Genomic DNA, 23,013 nt, shown 5'->3' on the forward strand with positions numbered 1-23,013 from the left:
ATTAGTTAAATTTCTGTAAATTCACAATTTTGTTTTTTTTTTTTCCCCAAGACACTTGTGTAACAGCAAGCAATAGCACCAGTTGTACCTCTTCAACTTCTTCACTTTCTAACTACTTGTATGTCTTCATCTTGGGACAACTATTGCTGGGGGCAGGAGGAACTCCTCTTTATACTCTGGGAACAGCCTTTCTTGATGATTCTGTGCCCACACACAAATCTTCTCTCTATATAGGTAAGTTTACTCTCTAAACTGTCTCAGTATCACTTTATCTTATTATATGTTTACTTTAGAAGTAAAGTATAACATAGGCTTATTAAAAAGTTAGTTGTAATGCCACAGGTATTCCCAATAAATACATGCAGTATTACTTTTGTTTTATTTCCTGCCATATAATGCCAGTGAATATAAATTGTCATCATTTTTGTTGATCCTCTGCTGTATTTCTTGGTATTGGCAGGCCAGCTTTGCAGGATAGGAAGAGCCATTTAAGCAGCATTCTCTCTAGATTGCTTGAATCTCAGGGTAACTTACACAAGTGACATAGAGGCAGATCTCTGCAAGGTGTTGAGATTGAGCTCTGCCATTCTGTGTGATTTATTACATCCTATATTGACTTACAGTCCACAAAACAAACCATTGTTTCTCCTTTGTGATCTAATTCCTGGTAGCATAAGTTTCTCTTAAATTCCTTCTCTTATGTTCCTGAAAGATAAAACTAATTAGACAATGCACAGCCCTACATCTAATTATTGAATACTTTATTTGCATATGAGTTTTCTCTTTACCAGTCTGTTAATCTAACATAGGAGATTCATTGCCATAGCGTTAGTAAGATAGTATGTTCAGTGCAGCCTAAGCTACTGAGGAACTCACAGATACCATTGGCCTGATTACAGCCACAGGATTCAAATGGAGACAACACTGCCACACCCACCCAGAATCAAACCCAAAGGGTACCTACCCAACCAACACCATAGATATATCTATAGGAATATGTCTTATCCTATGAAAACTACTCATTAAAATTGGAAGAGTTACTGTTGCTCCAGCTGTGCAGACATCAATATAGTAACAAGCAAAAAACAAAAACATGAAAAATCAAGGAAACATGGCACCTTGAAAGAAATACAATAATTATACAGTAACAGAACCAAAAGAAAATAAAAATCTATGAAATGCCTAAAAAGGAATTTGAGCTAATGGTCTTAAAGAAACTCAGTATGATATCAAGGGAACTCAGATAAACAACACAAGGAAATCAAGGAAACAACTTATGATCTGAATGAGAAATTCAAGAGAGATAGATATCATTAAAAATAACCAAATATAAATCATGCAACTGATGAGTTAAATGAATGACATTACAAGTGTAGTTGAATGAAAAATTATATTTGAGAGGTTTAACAACAGACTAGATCAAACAGAAAGAATTTCTGACCTCGAAGAGAGGTCTTTTGAAATAACCCAGTCAAACAAAACAGCAAACAATATGAAAAAAAATAAAGATAGATTATATGACATATGGGCACTATTAAGTAAACAAATATTTGAATTTTAGGAATTTCAGAAGGAGAAGAAATGGGAAAAGGTATAGAAAATCCATATAATGATATAATACTGAAAACATTCCAAGTTGTGGGTGAGAAATTAGACATCCAGATATAGGAAGCCCAGTGATTCCCAAATAGATTCAACCCAAAAGGGTCCTCTTCAAGGTATATTATATTCAAACCAGCAAAAATCAAAGATAATTCTAAAAATAATAAGAGAAGAGCATCAAATCACCTATGGAGTAATTCCCATCAGAAAGATTTCTCAGCAAAAACCTTACAGGTCAGGAAAGAATTGGATGATATATTTAAGAATACTCAAAGGCAGGGGTCTAGGGGTCAGAGGGGGAACACAGCTGTCAGTCAGGAATACTACATCCAGCAAAGCTATTCTTCAGAAATAAAGGTGAAATAAAGTCTTTCCCAGGCAAGCAAAAACTGACGGAGTGCATCATCACTAGACCAGCCCTATAAAAAATGCTTAAGGGAGTCCTACATCTGGAAGCAAAGGGACAATAATTACCACCCTGAACACAAGTGAAAGTATAAAACTCAGTGCAAAGCAGATACTCAAGAAAAAGAAAGGAATCAAATGTTATCACTACAGAAAACTGCCAAAATACTAAGATGAACAAGAGAGGAAGAAATGAACAAAGGATATATAAAACTATCAGAAAACAATTAACAAAGTGATGGAAGTCCTCACCTATCAATGATAACAACCTTGAATGTAAATAGTTTAAATTCCCTGATTAAAAATATAGATAGGCTGAATGGATTAAGAAAGTATATCTAACCATGTGCTGCCTAGAAGAAACTCATTTCAACTGTAAAGATACACTTAGACTGCAAGTGAAGGGATAAACAATATATTTAGTGCAATTGTAAACCAAAAGTGTGTAGAAGTAGCTATACTTAAATTAGACAAAATAGTGTAAGTCAAAAAGTACAAGGGGCAAAGAATATCGTTTTACTCTTATGAATACACCAAGAATACAAAAACAAATTCACCAAGGAGATACAGCAGTTATAATCGAATACACACCCAACACTAGAGCATACATGTATATAAATCAAATATTATTAGAGTTAAAGAAATGGACCCCAATATAATAACAGCTGGAAACTTTAATGCTCCACTTCCAGCACTGGAAAGATTATCTAGGCAGAAAATCAGCAAATAGTACTGGACTTAAACTTCAGTATAGACCAAATTGACATAACAGGTATTTACAGAACATTTTATCCAGCAGCTACAGGATACATGTTCTTCTCTTCAGCACATGGAACATTCTCTAGGATAGACCATATGAAACCACAAAATAAGTCTCAATAAACTTTAAAATATTAATAATATATTAGGTATATTCTCAGGCTAGAGTGAAATAAAACTAGAAATTAATAATGAGAAACTTTTGGAACTGTACAAATACATGAAAATTAAACATCATGCTCCTGAGCAACCAATATGCCAATGAAGAAATTAAGAAGGAATTACATGAAAATAGAAATACAATAAACCAAATCTTATGAGGTACCGCAAAAGCAATGCTAACAGGGAATTTTATACCAAGAAACACCTACATCATAAAAATAGATTTCAAATAAACCGCCTAATGATGTACCTTAAGAAAATGGAAAAGCATGAACAAACAAACCCAAAATTAGTAGAAGGAAAGAAGTAATAAAGACTATCTCAGAACTAAACAAGAGTTAAAAAAAAAAAAAAAAGAAAAAAAAGAAAAAAACTACAGAAGATCAATGAAATGAAAATTGGTTTTTGGAAAAGATAAAATAAAGCCATTTGCTAGACTAAAAAAAAGAGAGAAGGCCTAAGTGAAATCAGAAACAAAATAGAAGACATCACAGCTGATACCACAGAAAAACAAAGGATTATTAGTCTTACGAAAAATATATCCAACAAGTTGAAAAACCTAGAGAAAATGGATACATTCCCAGGCACATAAAACCTACCAAGATTGAACCACGAGGAAATAGAAAACTCGGTCAGACAAATAACATGTAATGAGATTGAATCAATAATAAAAAGTCTCTCATGAAACAAAAGCCCAGGGCTGGATGGCTTCACTGCTGAATTCTATAAAACTTGTAAAGAAGAACTTAGTACCAGTTCTTTTCAAACTATTCCAAATAGTTGAAGAGGAGAGAATTCTTCCTAACTTATTCTGAGACCAGTATTACCCTGATGCCAAAACCAGAGAAAAACAGAATGTAAAGAGGAGCTACAAGCCAATATCCCTAATGAACATAGATACAAAAATCCTCAACAAAATTATAGTTGGCTGAATTTAATAGCACATCAAAAAATGATATACCATGATCAAATGGAATTGATCTCAGTGATGCAAGAATTAGTTCATCATATGGAAATCAATAAATGTGATACATCACATAAACATATAGAAGGACAAATACCACATGATATTCTCAATAGATGTAGAAATGTATTTCATAAAACTCAACATCCCTTCATGATAAAAACTCCTAAGAAATTAGGTATAAAAGGAACATACATCAACACGATAAAGGCCATGTATGGCAAACCCACAGCTAACATTATACTGAATGAGAAAAAGCTGAAAGCCTTTCTTAGAACTGAAACACAAGAAAGCCCACTTTCTTTTTTTTTTTCTTTTCTTTTCTTTTTGAGATAGAGTCTCGTTCTTGTCGCCCAGGCTGAAGTGCAGTGGTGCGATCTCTGCTCACTGCAACCTCTGCCTCCCGGGTTTAAGCAATTCTCCTGCTTCAGCCTCCCAAGTAGCTGGGATTACAGGTGCCCACATCATGCCCCACTATTTTTTGTATTTTTAGTAGAGTCCAGGGTTTCACCATGTTGGCCAGACTGGTCTCAAATTCTTGACCTCAGGTAATCCACCTGCTTTGGCCTCCCAAAGTGCTGGGATTACAGGTGTGAGACACCAGGCCTGGCTGAAGGCCCACTTTCATCATTCTTATTCAACATGGTACTGGAAGTCCTATTCAGAGCACTTAGGCCAGAGAAAGAAATAAGGGACTTCCAAATTGGAGAAGAGGAAGCCAAATTGTCTGTCTCCACAGATGACATAATCTTATATAAAAACATCTAAAGACTTCACCATAAAACTCTTAGAACTACTAAATAAATTCAGTGATGTTTCAGGGTACAAAGTCATATTAAAAAATCAGTAATGTTTCTTTACACCTTTGATGAACTAGCTGAAAAAGATATCAAGAAAGTAATATCATGTATAATGGTTACAAAGAAATACATAGGAATAAATTTAACCCAGGAGGTGAGAATCTTTAAAGGAAAACTACAAAACGCTAATGACAGAAACTGAAGACAGAATAAAAATGGAAAGGCATCCCATGCTCATGGATTCAAAGAGTTAATATGTTAAAATGACTGACTATACTACCCACAGCAATTTACAGATTCAATGCAATCCTTATCAAAATCCCAATGTCACTTTTCAGACATGGAAAAGCAGTCCTCAAATTCATATGGAACTGGAAAAGATGCCAAATAGCCAAAACAATCCTGAGCACAAAGAACAAAGCTGAAAACATCACACTATCTGATTTCAAATTATACAACAAAGCTTTAGTAATCAAAAAAGAATGGTGTTGATATCAAACCAGACACATTGACCAATGGAACACAATAGAGAACTCAGAAATGACCAACTGATTTTTGCTAAAGATACCAAGGATATACACTGGGGACTCTTTAATAAATGGTGCTGTAATAACTGGATATTGATATGCAGAAGAATACAACTAGACCCCTATCTCACACCATATACAAAAATCAACTCAAAATGGATTAGACACTTAAATGTAAGACTCAAAACTATAAAATTGCTAGCGGAAAACACAGGGGAAACACTTTATTACCTTGGTCCTGGGAAAGATTATATGGCCAAGACTGCAAAAGCATAGGCAACAAAAACAAAATTAGACAAATGGGACTATATCAAGCTAAAAAGTTGCTGCACAGCACACGAAACAATCATCAGATTGTAGAGACAACCTATAAAACAGGAGGAATTATTTGCAGACTGTTCATCCAACAGAGGACTAATGTCTAGAATATATAAAGAGCTTTAACAACTCAACAGCAAAAAGTCTAAATAGTCTAATTAAAAATAAGCAAAGAATCTATATAGCCATTTTTCAAAATAAGATATACAGATGACCACCAAGTATATGAAAAACTGCTCAACATCAATTATCAGGGAAATGCAAATCAAAGCCACAATGATATATTATCTCACTTTAATTAGAATGGCTATTATCACAAAGACAAAATGTCAAATGCTGGTGAAGATGCAGAGAAAAGAGAACTTTTTAATAGAATGTTGGTGGGAATGTAAATTAGTACAGCCATTATGGAAAATAGTATAGACATTTCTCAAAAATGGAAAGTATAATTACCATATGATCCAGTAATGCTACTATTGGGTATTTATCCAAGGGAAAGGAAATCAGTGTATTGAAGAGAGAGTTGTGTCCTCATGCTTATTGTAGCACTTCTCACAATAGCTAAGAGATGGAATCAAGCTAAACATTCATCAACAGATGCACAGATAAAGAAAACGTGAAATGTACATACAACAGGATACTATTCAGCCATGAAAAAAAAAAAAAAAAAATCCTGTCCTTCATAGTAACGTGGGTGAGCCTAGAGGACATCCTGTTAAATGAAACAAGGATACAACAGGATACTATTCAGCCATTAAAAAAAAAAAAAAAAAAAAAAAAAAGATTCCTGTCGTTCATAGTAACATGGGTGAGCCTAGAGGACATCCTGTTAAATGAAACAAGTCAGGCACAAAAAGTAAATACTACGTGTTCTCGCTGATGTGTGAGAGCTAAAAAGAAAAAATACCAGCTCCTAGAATTCAAGAACAGAATTATTGTTATTAAAGACTGGGGAAGATATGGGAACGGGAGGATATGGAGAGATTTGTTAATGGATAGAAAACTACAGTTAGGAGAAAGAAATTCTGGTGTTCTATATAGCACTGTAGATTGAATATAGCTAACCATTACTCATTGTATATGTTCAAAAAGCTAGAAGAGGGGATGTTAAATGTTCCCTACACAAACAAATCTTAAATGTATGAGGTGATGGGTGTGCTAATTAATCTGATTTCATCATTACACATTGTATAGATGTATTGACACATAACCATGTATCCTCTAAATGTGTACAATGGTTATGTGTCAACTAAAAAATGGAAAAAAAAATGAAACTATATTCAACTGACTCCCCAAAATACTTGCGAGCTTAAATAAACAGCCACAACAACAATAAAAAGACATGAGTGGTCAAATAAGTTTTGTTTTATGAAATTCAGTTATATATGGCAACATTTTAAATATCTCACAGATAGAAATAAGCTCAATTTAATTCCACTGCAAGTAAAAATAGAGAGAGTCCCTAAGAGGAAGAAGTTTAATGACTGACTTTTAAGAATTAGACTTCTCAGCAGATCCAGATGTGAAGTCAGCTGCTTGCTGTAGTGCAAAATACAAAATTCTTTCTGAGTTGCACAGAGTAGAAAAGGCTTCTTGTTTCACATTGCTCGCGTTATTTTCTTCCGTGATATTGTAAACAGTAACTATGATCACTATCAGTAAAGGATAAATAGTAGATATACTACCTCTACTGCCAGTTAACAACACTTTCCATGGATTTATAATTTTTGGTTTTGTTCTAATTATTTCTACAAATAGCTTTTACATTGAATTACATGTTTTAGACTCCTTGACTCTCTATTCAAATGTTATTGTTTTAATGAAAATATGTGTGATTTTGGTATGTTTAATTGTTTAGATTTTTCTATAGTAAGACATTTGTTTTCACTGTTACATAGGCAAAGTGAAGTTGTACATATGACTGTATTCAATGTCTCTGTTCTTCTTCTAGGAACTGGGTATGCTATGTCAATCTTAGGCCCTGCTATTGGCTATGTATTGGGAGGACAACTGCTCACCATGTACATTGATGTTGCTGTGGGAGAAAGGCAAGGCAGTATCTAGTTTTCTTTTATTTAAAGTCATTTTATTTTAATTATGCCAATATCATAGACAGAACATTTTCACAGTACTTCCCTCAGTATAGCATGAAGAATTATTCAGGAAAAAACAATTGAATACAAAAGATTCTTATATAATATCTAATTTGGCTGCATTACCTTTTGGGTTAATGCTATACTATCTTTTATTATAACAACATATTTTCATAAATAATGACATTTAATAAAGTCATCTGGTGAAATTTTAAAAAATACATATATAGGACCCCATGCATTGTTCAAAAACAAGAATTCAATAAAAATTAGCAATATTTTCCGTGGATTTAGTTTGGACTAGATAGTCTGAAGAGTCTCAAGAGTCTAGAAAATGTTTCAGAGTAACTCTGATAATGTCAGAGATCACAATTATGCCATTTTAACAATGATGACAATGAAGGATAGTAATAGATAATATTTATTTGTCCTGTACTGTATACCAGCCAGACACCATATGTTTTGTGTGTTAACTTATTTTACATGCTATCTTATTTAATAATCTCAAGTATTCAACAAAGTAGTTGATACACACAGGTTGGTAAGTGTCTAAGACATGAATTAAAATAGATCTCTGACCAAAATTCAACACTGAGTTAGTTACCTTCTCTATTTCCTGATTAGAGAAATTTGTGCCTTTGCTGAGGTCATATGTTTTTTCATTTTGCCACTGGGAATTATAACTGCACAATCCTCTACATGACCATGAGCAGTGAATACAAAAATAGGGTCATAGGTATGTGATTTGTTCTGTAAACTGTTAGTCCTAGGTTACTCTTTCACAGACTGTAAAAAGGCATGCAGAAGAACTATTGAAGTAGTGACCCAGAGATTTAAGAAAAGACACTTTAATTTCAGTGGAAAATTACATGAGTTGTAGGAGTAGTGTATTTTTGGAAAGGGTCAAAGTGTATTAAAATATGAGACCCCTGGCTGGGCACGGTGACTTATATCTGTAATCCTAGCACTTTGGGAGGTCAAAGTATAAAGATCACTTGAGGCCGGGAGTGACTTGTGCCTGTAGTCCCAGCTACTTGGGAAGCTAAGATGGGAGAATCGTTTGAGCCCAGGAGTTCAAGGCTGCAGTGAACTATGATCATGCAATTGCACTCCAGCCTGGGTGATAGACTGAGACCCTGTTTCAAGGAAAAAAATAGACAAATAGTCACTTTAAGAATAATTTTACATTAAAGAAATGCTCTAATTGAAGCACACTCTATGGGCTTTTAACACAGATCAGTGATTTGCTGTGATATATATTTAATACAGTAGAGAAGAAAATTTAGCCAAAGTTAAAAGAATGTTGAGAAATTCTATGTATCTTTTCAAATATTTGTCATATTTACTATTAGATATCTTAAACTTTCATGTCATATTTGCCATTGTTAAACATTTTATAAACCATTATTCTCATAACTCTCAATTATGTCTGCTACCTGTTTTCTGATTCTTTGCAATGGCACCATTAAACTGTTGGATATTATAATCGTATTCTACTATATGCACTGAGGTATAAAGTACATAGTTATCTTAACTGAGTTTTAATTAATAAGGTAGAGTTGACTTTTACCTCTTGTTTTTCTATCATATAGCACTGATGTCACTGAGGATGATCCACGATGGTTGGGAGCTTGGTGGATTGGATTTCTTCTATCATGGATCTTTGCTTGGTCTTTAATAATACCTTTTTCTTGCTTTCCGAAACATTTACCAGGTAAGCATGCTTTCTTTAAAACCAGAGAGGTTTATTTTAATTGTAGGCCAGTTGTTATTTTCTATATGATTAATAAGAACTATAGATTCACCCTGTTTGTTTTATAGAATCTCAACTGTCTGCCTATGTAAATTTTGAATATTCTTCATTCTAGAAATTATTAGGTAACAATCTTAATATTCATGGTTTTTCTTTCAATTTCCAATTAATGATAGAACTATGAATATTTACTTCTTTAGTACTTAATAAATTTGTTTCTTATGTTTTATCTGGAATTCTGCTTTATGTGTATACAAGGTACAGTATCTTTTAAACTATTAGTTTGTATTCAGTTAGTCATTAATTTCAGTCTGTCTTAAATCATTCATATCAATTATTTGTAGTTAAAAGTGCAACTACTTATTTTTTTTAATTATCACTGAAGTCATTCTGTAGTGTACTTTTTTATTTTTTTACTGTATGTGAATATTAAACATTCTTTTCTTTCTTTTTTTGTTTTTTGAGACAGAGTCTCCCTCTGTTGCCCAGACTGGAGTGCAGTGGTGCGATCTCCGCTCACTGCAGCCTCTGCCTAACGAATTCAAGCAATTCTCCTAACTTAGCCTCCCAAGTAGCTGGCACTACAGGCATGTGCCACCACACTCGGCTAATTTTTGTATTTTTATTAGAGATGGGGTTTTGCCATGTTGGCCAGGCTGGTCTCGAACTCCTGACCTCAGGTGATCTGTCTGCCTCAGCCTCTCAAAGTGCTGGGATTACAGGCGTGAGCCACCACTCCTGGCTTGAATATTAAACATTCTATACAAAAAGAAAAGTTTAATTAGAAGTAATATTCATTTTTCTCTGTGAGCTCTTGCTTCTGTATAATCATGTAGTTAAAAAACATATCTGTAGAAGTATTTTTCTTTAGATTGGAGGTATTTAGTAGTTTACATTGCTATTTTCAGCAGGATAGATGATTAACTTTTGGAAATGGGCAAGAGAAAATCTGACAGACTGGGAGTAGATAGACTCATTAATTTCTTTCTACCCTGAGGCATTCATTTATAGTTCCATATGTTAACCGTTTTCTCAAATTTGTTGGCAGTACCATTATTAAAAATCAAAAGGACATGGTATTAAGATGGTAAATATTTCATTTGTCAAGCATGTTAGGATTAAGAGAGCAGAGGAAAAAAGCCACAAAAGTACTTTAATATATAAAGGATCAAAAAGAGAACCATTTGAAAGGAAGAAAAAATGTTAAGAGATTTTAAATGAAAAACATAGATATGTGATTGGAGCAAAATTGTCTCATTTGAATGTTTAGACTAGTTGGAACTTCCTTAGCTAGTACTAATGAATACTAGTTCTTGGGGCATCCTGATTACAGACGTAGATATTTGAACAATTTTCTTGACAGAACAACTAGCCTCTTATAGAATTTATATACTAGCAGAAGTATGTGTCAATTAGAAAGTAAGCACATTTTTACATGAAGAATAAAGTGATAGAGCAAGTTTACTTACTACTTTTTTTTTTCTTTTTAGGTACAGCAGAAATTCAAGCTGGAAAAACTTCCCAGGCTCATCAGAGTAATGGTAATGCAGATGCGAAATTTGGGAAAAGTATTAAAGATTTTCCAGCTGCTCTAAAGGTAAAATAAAACTCTTCTCTGTCTCTCTCAGTCTCATACCCACATACGTATACACACACACAACTCACATGTACATATGTATAGATGTGTGTGTATATTATATATAGTATGTATAATATGTGTATAATATATATTATATATTTTATATATAATTATATATAGTTACATATAAATATAATATATATTATATTATATAAATATAATTTATATATATATTATATTATATAATTATATATAAATTATATATAGTTACATATAAATATAATATATATTAAATTATATAAATATAATTTATATTTATATTATATATAAAAATACATATAAACATGCGCATAAACGCACACACACCAACACATACCCACAGGTACACACACACACGCCATCTTTTCAGAGGACAGTTTTGTTTGCTTGTTTACTACAATTGGAGCTCTTATAAAGAACTCTTTGGATTCAGTTTTATTGTCCTTTGAGTAAATGAAAACTATTCTAGGGTAGAATGGTTGAAAGAGCATGAGTTGTCTTATTGGCAATATCACATTCAGTGGTTCGTTGTTAAACACTAGCAGCCCATTATTCCATGACATTTTCCTTATGAAATTGATTAGTCACTTGTCACTGAATTGTAAATGTATTTGAGAATTCTGAACCAATATTTTTCTTTTGTGAAAGAGGTGGTTAGTAGTAACTTGGTTTGAATTTGAGGAGAAAGAACAAAAATGTTATGGTCCATTCAGTTGTACTCAGCAGAAAAGTATTCTATTTAGTGTTATTAAAGTTTTATTCATAAAGGACTTTATAATTTTACCTTTTCAAGATGTGAAATTGTTTGCTTTTCATTGTTTTTTGTTTCTTGTCAAATAAAAGCCTTAGAATGTTTTTACTTCTCCACTCAGCCCATCTTTCAACTCTGCACACCATACATGCACATTCTTGTGTTTTGCTGATATTGTTCATGCTTTAATTGCAACTACTAATATTTTCTCTTACAGTAGTTCTATTTCATTATCCTTGTTTAATTTATCTTATACATTTTAATTTACATTACCATCTAGTGTCATTACTGACCATTACTTTTTTTAATCCTTGTGTCCTCCTGCTTAGTGATCTCTATTCTGATTTCGATCTCTATGAATTCAACATTTTCTTGTTGGTTTTCCTTAGGATACCACCTAAATATCCTTGAATGTTTGAATAATATATTTTACTAGTTGAATACTTTTAGATTACTCGTCTTTAATCTCTGTAGCCTGTGAATATTGCTTGCTGTTCTCTACTTAATTGTGTTGTATTTGAGAAGTTTTATGTTAGTGTGATTCTGGCTTATTCTTTTCATCTGTATGTTGGTAAGTTTTTTCATTTATCTTTGATTACAGGAAATTTACTTAGTTATTCTGAAGTGTATGTCTTTTCTCATTAATTCTTCTCAAGAATCGATTGTTTTCAATCTGAAGACAATTTTGAAAAATACTGCTATTTATTATTATTATGAATTATTTTAAATTATTGCATGTTTTTAGGTACATTTTCCTTCCTTTGTCAGTCTATGTGGCTCTGACTTCTAAAGCTCCCATCTTGCTTTGTGATTTCGTATGTGTGTGTGTTTGTGTTTTGCTTCGTTTTATGAAAAATTTTTTGACATTTAATATTTGAGAACTATAATTTGGTTTTCATTTTGTGGTTAAATATATTAACACAATTAACCTCCATAGTCCCCTCTGTCAATAAATAAGATTCTGAGAGGTCTAGCCATATAGCTACCTATCTAAAGTTGCTTAACTGTGTTTCTAAAGTTTTTAATTGCTGAGTCTAATCATGGAACAATACTATGAATTTGATACTTACAGACCATTCTCATCTGTGCTCATAGGCTCAAACTCTTTCTTTACTGGACATAGGAATTCAGAACACAATAAAATACCAAATAGGTGGTAGATTTGTAGTGTGTAGATTTACAGTAACACTTGGGAAGAGAACTTTTCCAAGAAGGCTTTTACTTTCTTTCTGTGGCCCTTGGAATGCAGTAAAAGCATAACCACCATATTGAGGAATCATCTATCAATATTCTAGGTATTCTACATATAAATTTTCTCATCATGTATATGTAAATCTATTAATTATCCCTAGTTACATTCTTGTTTTGGAGGAAATGCTGAAATTTTACAGACGATTGTAAAATTTTGTTATTTCATCATGCTAACCTTCAACCCTATACTTTGCAGTATAATCATAGCTATTCATTTGAGGAACTGTATTTTTTTCTTTAGAATTTGATGAAGAATGCTGTCTTTATGTGTTTAGTTCTATCAACTTCTTCAGAAGCCTTAATTACTACTGGATTTGCTACATTTTTACCTAAATTTATAGAAAATCAATTCGGATTGACATCCAGCTTTGCAGCTACTCTTGGAGGTAAAACATTTTCTTTATTTTAACTTAATCTAAAAACTTCACTTTACCATATTAAATTTTTATTAGGATAATGTATAATTTGAGATAGCCCCTCCTTGAAATTTAAACTGAAACCAGCCTGGCCAACATGGTGAAACCCTGTCTCCACCAAAAAACATAAAAATTAGCCGAGTGTAGTGGCATGTGCCTATAGTCCCAGCTCCTTTGGAGACTGAAGTGGGAGACTCACTTCAATCTGGGAAGTGGAGGCTGCAGTGAGCCGAGATTGCACTGTTGTCCTCCAGCCTGGGTGACAGAATGAGACCCTGTCTAAAAAAAAAAAAGACATTAGGCAGTCTATTGTATGAACTAGAGAAAGACAAAAGCTAAAATGGCTAAAGAGAATATGTATTAATCTTAATTCTTAATGTTCAATACATTAATTTGACTAATTGCCTACTTAAGTCATTTGTACACGTATTTCTATATCAGGTGAAAAAATATAAGTTAAAACCATATTGGCACTTGTTTTTGATGTTTTTCAGTTGTCAGTATGAGTGAGTATATGTGTATGATTTCTCACAATCCACATTCTTCTTTCTTATTAGGGGCTGTTTTAATTCCTGGAGCTGCTCTCGGTCAAATTTTAGGTGGCTTCCTTGTTTCAAAATTCAAAATGACATGTAAAAACACAATGAAGTTTGCATTGTTTGCATCTGGAGTTGCATTTACGCTGAGTTTTGTATTTATTTATGCCAATTGTGAAAATGAGCCGTTTGCTGGTGTATCCGAATCGTATAATGGGTAAATACATCTCAGTGCTTTTTGATATTAAACCAGAATAATAGACTAAGCATTTCCAAGCATATGTTTTCTTAAATAAAATGGTGAGAAATTGGCTTTTTAAAAATTTGGAAGGCCTTTTTTCCTATGTAAGAACATGTGGTTTTGTTTTTAGTTTAGATAATTGATTTATTCTTAAAAGTTGGGGATATTTATACAAAGAACATTTAAGGACCAACTTTCATATACTGGGCACTATGCTTCCTCAGGGATACAAAGATTAATACAGTAGGATTTTTGCCTCTAAACGATTCATATCCTAAGGAGAATTTCACATTATATGTTTTTATTGATTTAAATTTTTAAAAATAGAAATAACTCCCTATGATAAAAATTACCTTATTAGGTTGGTTGCAAATAGACAAGAAGAGAAATTAGAATAAAGCTAGTCCTAGCTAATACTAATCATTATTATATCTACTTAAAAGTTTGTTTATTGTAGATAAATAAATAACTTATTCTCACCTGTAGACATGTTTCTAGCTATAACTGATTTGACCATTTATATTTCTTTGTTTTCCTTCGAAATTTTAAGCCCTAAGTAGGTGGTCAGGCAAGAGGATATTGCACAGCAGTACATTTTATACCTCACAGTGCTGCTTTGTTTCATTGCATGTGTTTGAGGCTGTCAAGGAAGGTGGTACGTTAGGTCAAGGACTCCATAATTTTGTATAATATGACCTACAGATGATATAAATATAATCTACTTCAGAAAAGTTTACCAATGACAATTACCATGATTTGTAGTTGCTGCTAATATATCTGTGATTCTTTTACATTAATGCTGAACATTCTAAAGCAATATTTAGTTAAGCTCCATTACATTTTTTTTTTTTTTTTTTTTTTTTTTTTTTTTGAGACAGTCTTGCTGTGTCACCCAGGCTGGAGTGTAGTGGCACAATCTTAGTTCCCTGCAACATCCGCCTCCCGGATTCAAACAATTCTCGTCTCAGCCTCTGGAGTAGCTGGGACTACAGGCGTATGCCACCATGACCAGCTAATTTTTGTATTTTTAGTAGAAACAGGGTTTCACCCTGTTGGCCAGGTTGGTGTCAAACTTCTGACCTCAAGTGATCTGCCCGGCTCGGCCACCCAAAGTACTGGGATTACAGGTGTGAGCCACCACACCTGGCCAAGCTCCATTACATTTATTCAATGTTTGTTGAATGCTTCCCCTGGCAGACCTTCATGGCAAAATCCCTGTTCTAAAGGAGAGATTGCGAAAGAAAACAGTGAACGAATAGTCAATTAGATAATGGGGGATAAACAAATTGCTATGGAATTGAAAAGAAGGTGAGCTTTTCAATTTTATTTGATTAGAATCTGGAAGGGCTTCATAGCATAATAGTGAAATGGGGTTTAAAAATCCTTCAAGGATACAAAGAGTTTTGAGAAATAAAGATTTGAGAAGAGAGAAAGGGAGAGGGAATATGCTAAACCAAAGTTATAAATGCTATTAAGTGTGAAGGCTAGTTTCAGAGACCAGGTTGAATGGAACTTAGATTATGTGTCTAGAGATAGTATAAATATGTTTTGGAATGTTGAAAGGTAGGTAGAGGTTAAGTTGCGGAGACCTGACTTTCACCCCTGTAAACTTCACCCAAACTTATCCCAGTAAACTTTTTCTGTATGTTCTTTTTAGAAAAAAAAAAAAAGAATAAAGGAAGTTCTGGATAGTTTAACACATAGTTTTATCACCTTGAGTAACAAAGTACATGTGAATCCATTTAATATTGTCTACCTTAAATGATAGTTACTACCAGGTGTGCTGTCCTTTGTGTAATCAGAAAGGAAGGCATGTGTGATGGGGTAATTCTGAAGTTCGTGTAGGAGTTGGCCATTAAGATATATTAAGATCTGGGACATAGTGTTTAATACACATACACATTTCTTAGTGATGAGAAAAACTGAAAGTAAGTATACACACACACACACACGTCACTAAATGTATGCATTTTTACTCACATTTATGTATGTGTATGTATATAGATAGAAATAGGGACATAATTTAATGTCACCAAGTAGGTGTGACATTTTCAGATCTTTTTTTTCTCATGGCCCCAAATTCTTAGTTTTAGCTTCTGTACCCTGAGTATTAAAATGTGTATATTACAAACTAGTCAGTCAAACTAGTCTCATCTAAGAAACATGTATAGAAGAAAAGGTACAGGCATATGTTGAGGATATGTGGGTTTGGTTTCAGACCTAAAATAAAGCATATATTGCAATAAACAACTCAAATGGATATTTTGGTTTTCCAGTGCTTATAAAGGTTATATTTACTCTATACTGAGTCTATTACATATGCAATAACTTTATGTCTAAAAAAGAAATGTCCAGTGTACATACCTCAATTAAAAAATTATTTATTGCTGAAATGTGCTGACAATCATCTGAGCCTTCACCAAGTTGTAATTTTTTTTGCTGGTAGAGAGTCTTGCCTCAGTGTTGATGGCTGCTGACTGACCAGGGTGGTGGTTGCCAAAGGTTGGGGTAGTTGTGGCAACTTCTTAAAATAAGACAATAATGAGCAGTCAGAACATACACATCATTTATTGATTAAATTTTACTTCTTAAAGGGGCATGGTTCATGGTGTCCCGAAACAATTATTTTAGTAACATCAGAAATCACATCACTATAACAGAAATGATAATGAAAAAATATGAAATTTTGCAAGGTTACCAAAATATGAAATAGACATAAAATGATCGTGCGCTCTGGGAAAAATTGCACTTGATAGACTTACTGAATACTATCACTATCATTACATTGCCACTAACCTTCAATTTGTAAAAAACACAAGATTTGCCAAGTGCAATAAAACAAAGTGAAGTAAAGCTAGGTAAGCCTGTCTATGGAAAGAACAGACTAAGAAGCTCAAGAAGTCAGGGAGTGAGAGACAGAAGGGGTTCTGAGGATGTAGGGTTTCTAGTAGAGGGATGCAAAGAATCTTTGACCTTTACCATGGTAAGCACAGATGGGTAAAAATAGGTTTTGCATCTGTGAATTAATGAATTAGGTTCATTGATATATTCTTTGAAAGTTCCTCTTTAATATAACAGCATATCCAAAAAATGTAAGATCAGGGGATATATATATAATTTCAACTTTTAGATTCAGGGGGTACATGTGCAGATTTGTTACCTGCATATATTATATGATGCTGAGGTTTGGGGTACAATTGATTCTGTTACCCAGGTACCAAGCATAGTACTCAATAGTTAATTTTTTTTTCTTTCTTTCTTTCTTTTTTTTTTTTTTTTTTTTTTGAGATAGAGTCTCCCTTGGTCACCTAGGCTAGAGTATAGTGGCACGATCTCAGCTCGCTGCAACCTCTGCCTCCTGGGTTCAAGCGATTCTCCTGCCTCAGCCTCCCGAGTAGCTGGGATTACAGGTGTGCCATCACGCCCAGCTAAATTTTGTATTTTTAGTAGAGAAAGGGTTTCACCATATTCACCAGGCTGATCTTGAACTCCTGACCTCAGGTGATCCACCCGTCTCGGCCTCCCAAAGTGCTGGGATTACAGGTGTGAGCCACTGCTCCTGGCTAATAGTTTTTCAACCCTTGCCCCACTTCTTCTCTTCTCCCTCTTGTAGTCTGCAGTGTCTATTGTTGCCATCTTTATTCCGTAAGTACTCAGTGATTAGCTCCCACTTTTAAGTGAGAGCACGTGGTATTTGGTTTTCTGTGCCTGTGTTAATTTGCTTGAGAGAATGGTCAGGATATTTTTCAATAATATTTTAAAGTAATTTATTATTAAATCTTTAATTGGGCACAATACTAAATTCGATTGCATGAATACTGTTTATTTTCCCACTGTTCGCCACTGCTGTTTTGTAGCCTTGATAATCTATAGGAACTTTGAGTCTTATTTTGGTGATCAGGGGTGGTAATGATGATTTGTGTTTTACTTAATACTTAAAAACCTCATAGAATATAGAAATACCGTAGTGTATACACATAGTATTTTTTTCTGTATCTGGCCTTTAGCTAGAATTTTACTGATTATATGAAATAGCGTCTTAAAGAGGCATATTAATATTTTGCAATGGTTTTAGGGAAATTTTAGCCTGTTATAGAAGCATAATTATAGAATAATACTTTATATTTAAGAAGCTAATGTTTGAATTCTACTTGTGACAAACGTATATATGCACGTTTATTTTATTATATCTTAAAAACTAGTAAACATTTCAAAATAAGATTTTTATGTTTTTAAAAATAATATGTATACACTAAGAAAATTTAATAAACTTCACAAGCATCTGCTGTTTTTCTACTAATAGTTTTCTAGTTACCTCAAGAACTAAACCTTTGTAAAATATGTAGACAAATGTGACCAACCCTTGATATTAAGGAATATAAGCTAGACTTCTTTGTTTCTACTATAATTTGCATCATGCTGTCTTATACTTTGTATGATCTCAGTAATTATTTATCAATAATACAAGAATTATCTATTGGGAACTTTAAAAATTGCTGTGTAAAGACTATTTCTAAAGTTGCAGCAATGGTTTTTCTCTGATTATCTTATTTCTGCATCTGTGTTATGAGCTCTGTGAGCAGACACTTGTGATTGTTTTTGAGAACGTGACCAACCCTTGATATCATCATACTTGATAAAGATAAATCTGGCAGCATCCTGTGGAATAGATTTGAGTAAGATGAGACTGCAGGCAGAGTGGCGATTACTATCTTGATCACTCTTTCCTTCAGACTTTCTACTGATTTAGTCATTTTTTTTCTCTTTAATCTGTTTTCTTCATGACTTTCTTGTTCTCCACCTACTTTGTATGTCATCATTTTCCAACATAGTGTCGATTATCTTCTAATATTTCCAGAAATCACTCATTTACTGTGTTTGACCCCTGATGCAAGAAAGTTAGCTTCATGGTGGCAGGGGTTTCCTTCTTTTCCTCCCTCACTTCTTCCCTTCCCCTTTCCTTCTTTCCCTTTCCTTTTCTCTTTCCCTTCCCTTCCTCCCTTCTTCCCTTCCTTCTTTCCCCCTGTCTCCCTTCCTTCTCTGTTTTCTCGCTTCCTTCTTCCCTCTCCCTCCCTCTGTCTCCTTTTCTTCTTCACTCCCTCATTCCCTTCCTTCCATCCATTTCTCTCTCTCCCTCTGTCTGTCATTTTTAGTTCTAGCTCTAGCTCCTTCTTTCTTTTAAATATAATTCTACCACTTTGAGTAGTCTAGCACATAATTGGTGTTCATTGTGTGTTTATTAAATAAGTGGACTCCCAAGACCTCAGTACTCTCCTCAGTCCACACACTATATGACTGATCTTATAAATGCTCGTGGTTTCAGCTACATCTATGTCCAAATAGTTATTAAGAAATTTAGCTCCATTCAAGATTTCTTCACTAAATTTGAGATACTTTTAATCTCAATAGGTACAATACCATACTCATCATCTTTTCTCCAAAACTTGTTCTCCTATACCTAAACATCAACATCAAGTTAGATATTATGAGTCACCTTTGACTCTTGCATTCTTTTTTTATCTAGAGATGGGACCTCACTCTGTTGCCCAGGCTAGAGTGCAGCACAGTCATAACTCATTGCAGTCTCAAACTCCTGGGCTCAAGTGATCTTTCTGCCTAACCCTCTTGAGTAGCCTCCTCCATTTTTAACAGGAAGAGTCATCTTCAACCAATCCATCACCTAATCTTACTGATTCTACATCCAAAAGTTTTCTTTAATCTGCTTCCTATCATCATATGTTCTATCTTAGTTCTCCTTTATATTGTCATCACCTACTGTCTAGGGTATTGTAACCGGTCCCCTTTCTTCAAATTCATACTCTGTACAACTCCTAGAATTATTTCTTTAAAATGAACTTTTGACAGTGTCACTTTCCAGTCTAAAACTACCTTAATGATTACCTTTTGTCAGGCCCATGTGGTTCTCAATTAAACTGGTCCTTTACTCCTCTCCAGCTACATTTCCTATCTCTCTGTGCCTCAGCCACCATTCATATTTCTCCACAGAGGATGCTGTTTCTCTACTCTATGCCTTTGTATCAGCTTTTTCTGAAATACGTTTCACTTTCCCCATTTGACTGGCTTACTCGTACTCATTCTTTATATATTTTTTATTTTTTTGGAGTCTCACTCTGTTGCCCAGGCTGGAGTGCAGTGGCATGATCTTGGCTTACTGAAACCTCTGCCTCGTGGGTTCAAGAGATTCTCCTGCCTCAGCCTTCTGAGAACTGGGACTACAGGTGCCTGCCACCATGCCCAGCTAATTTTTGTATTTTTAGTAGAGACAGGGTTTCACCATGTTGCCCAGGCTGGTCTGGAATTCCTGACCTCAAGTGATCCACGCGCTTTGGAATCCCAAAGTGCTGGGATTACAGGTGTGAGCCACTGCACCAACCTCTTACTCATTCTTTAAATTGCATCTCAGGCAGTAGCTCCTCCAGCCCCTTTTCTCCAAACTTGGGCTTGTGATAGATGTCCTTCCTTGATGCTTCTAAAATGCACTTTGCAGATATCTGTAACCACACTTAGCATATTAGTAAATAATTATCTATGTCCCTCTCTACCTCTAAACTGTGAAATCCTTGAGGACAGAGACTGTCTTATTCTACTTTGTATTCCTGTTACCTAGCATAGGGCCTAGCAGTTGCTCAATATATGTTGTTTGAAAGAATAAATAAACAAATGAGGTATGAGGGATGCATTTTTGATTAGTGTAACCCTTTATATTAGGGAAGATATTTTCTGTAAGAGGCAGCTTGAAATGACACTGATCCTGGGGACTGGGAAAGTTATATTTGGTAAGGGAAGAAAAGTAACTTAATCTCCCTGGACCTCAGTTTTCCCACTGATGAGATGATTATGTTCAACAGCATGATTTTGTTCATCCTTCCAAGTTTAAAATATTGTCTGCATCCTGGAGGTATTTGGCACTGTATGGAGATATTTTGGTTGCTGTAATGAAGGAGAGTGCTACTGGTATCTGGTGGAGGTCAGGGATGCTGCTAAACATTCTACAGTGCACAGAACCAACCCCACAAGAGAATTATCTGGTGCCAGATGAGAAATTCTTGTTTTCTTCACTTATTCTGCCTTATATTTTTAATTACTGACAGATGCTATACTATATGACTATTGTTTTTATTGCCTCTCTCTGACAAGAAGTTAAACTTTATGTGCAAAGGAAGACTTTTTATTTGTTTAGTAATTATGTGTTGAGTGAGTGAATAAATGTTCTAATGGTAAGATATAATAGTGCTTCGAAACTGTTAGTTAAGAGTTATGACATAGATCATTTACCCTTCTTTCATTTCTTATTTACAGGACTGGAGAATTGGGAAGCTTGATAGCCCCTTGTAATGCCAATTGTAACTGTTTGCGATCATATTATTATCCTGTCTGTGGAGATGGAGTCCAATATTTTTCTCCCTGCTTTGCAGGCTGTTCAAACCCAGTCTCACACAGGAAACCAAAGGTAACTTATGTCTCCTACTTTTCCCTTAGTGAGGCAATATGTTTGTGGGTTTCTATCTTGACTTCGCTAATGAGGTTATGCAATGCCTATTCTTGCCTTCCTGCTCCACTGCCTACATTAAGCAGCCCATGATGTCTCCAACTGAAATGGATTCTTTTTCCTTCATGCCTCTTGCAGTTATTGTTGAAAAATCAATTTGGAAGTTACAAACATTTTAGCAACATCACTTTGTTGCAGTTGTGAAATATCTTTTACCTTTTCAAATTGTTTTATGGTCGTCCCTCAGAATACATGGGGGATGGGTTCCAGGAGTCCTGCATATACCCAAATATGCCATACTTAAGTCCCGCCGATGGCCTTGAAGAACTTGTTTTAAGTCAGTGCCTCAGTATATATGGGTTTTGCATCCTGCAAATACGTATTTTTGATCCATGTTCGACTGAAAAAGAATCCGCATATAAGTGGACCAGTGCAGTTCAAACCTGTGTTGTTCAAGGGTCAATTTTATTTTTCCTTAAATATACTTTAAGATCTTTGAAGGCAAGAGAGTTTTCCTATTTACACTAGGTACAGTTTATATAATAGAAACTTAGTATTTATTTGATGTACCATGAATGCATTTAAAATATTCAAATCAATTTATTTTTAAATACAAATTCATATTTAATTCTGGATCTGAATACTAATCAATGTGCCTGGATGTTATTTCTTTTTTGTATGGTTAAATAGTTTAAAAGAACTCAATGCAATTTTATTGTACTATATCTTAGAATCTAAATATTTCTAAACTTAGCTAAACTTAAGAGCCTTGGAAATAAATAATATTCAGATTATGAGTAGTACACAGTATATTATACATTAGTAGATAATGTGATAACTTTAAAAGGATCTGAGGGAAATATATACTGTGGTATAAACAAAAACAATAAGATGTGTAAGAGTTATATGACAACTTTGAATATTTGAATTTTTTTCTGTATATATAACCAATAAACGCTATTGGCTAACTTTGATTAGAAGCGGATTATGACAAGGAGTTATTAGGAAGGGTTTTAGTTACGTAACTAAATATATATAGACACAAATACCATCCTGCACAGGGGAAAAACACAGAAAATCTAATACCCAGAGCATACTTAAAATAGTTTTGGTTATTTTGATATGGTTAATTTAATATTTATATTTTTCACTAAATGCTAAGATAATTACTGTCTTACACAGCAAGTTGTCTTCTAGAATTTTTTGGGAAGAGCAAATGATTTTGACTTGAAAATTTTCTATTTGTCCTGACTTTTTTATGTCCAATCAGTCTGTGAAATAATCAATTGATTCACAATATTTTTTTC

At 34.0% G+C, this 23,013-nt stretch overlaps 1 protein-coding gene across 1 annotated transcript in view; it reads left to right on the forward strand.

Moving 5' to 3' along the window:
• Window positions 1-23,013, forward strand: part of SLCO4C1 (solute carrier organic anion transporter family member 4C1) — a 64,249-nt gene that overhangs the window by 27,002 nt on the left and 14,234 nt on the right. Inside the window, exons 3-9 of the mRNA XM_008014048.3 lie at window positions 52-234; window positions 7,489-7,585; window positions 9,223-9,344; window positions 10,874-10,980; window positions 13,245-13,389; window positions 13,977-14,172; window positions 21,517-21,667. Coding sequence (XP_008012239.3) covers window positions 52-234; window positions 7,489-7,585; window positions 9,223-9,344; window positions 10,874-10,980; window positions 13,245-13,389; window positions 13,977-14,172; window positions 21,517-21,667 — 1,001 coding nt within the window. The remainder of the gene's footprint in view (window positions 1-51; window positions 235-7,488; window positions 7,586-9,222; window positions 9,345-10,873; window positions 10,981-13,244; window positions 13,390-13,976; window positions 14,173-21,516; window positions 21,668-23,013) is intronic.

This window comes from Chlorocebus sabaeus, chromosome 23 (genome assembly GCF_047675955.1).
Source record: "Chlorocebus sabaeus isolate Y175 chromosome 23, mChlSab1.0.hap1, whole genome shotgun sequence".
NCBI lineage: Eukaryota > Metazoa > Chordata > Mammalia > Primates > Cercopithecidae > Chlorocebus > Chlorocebus sabaeus.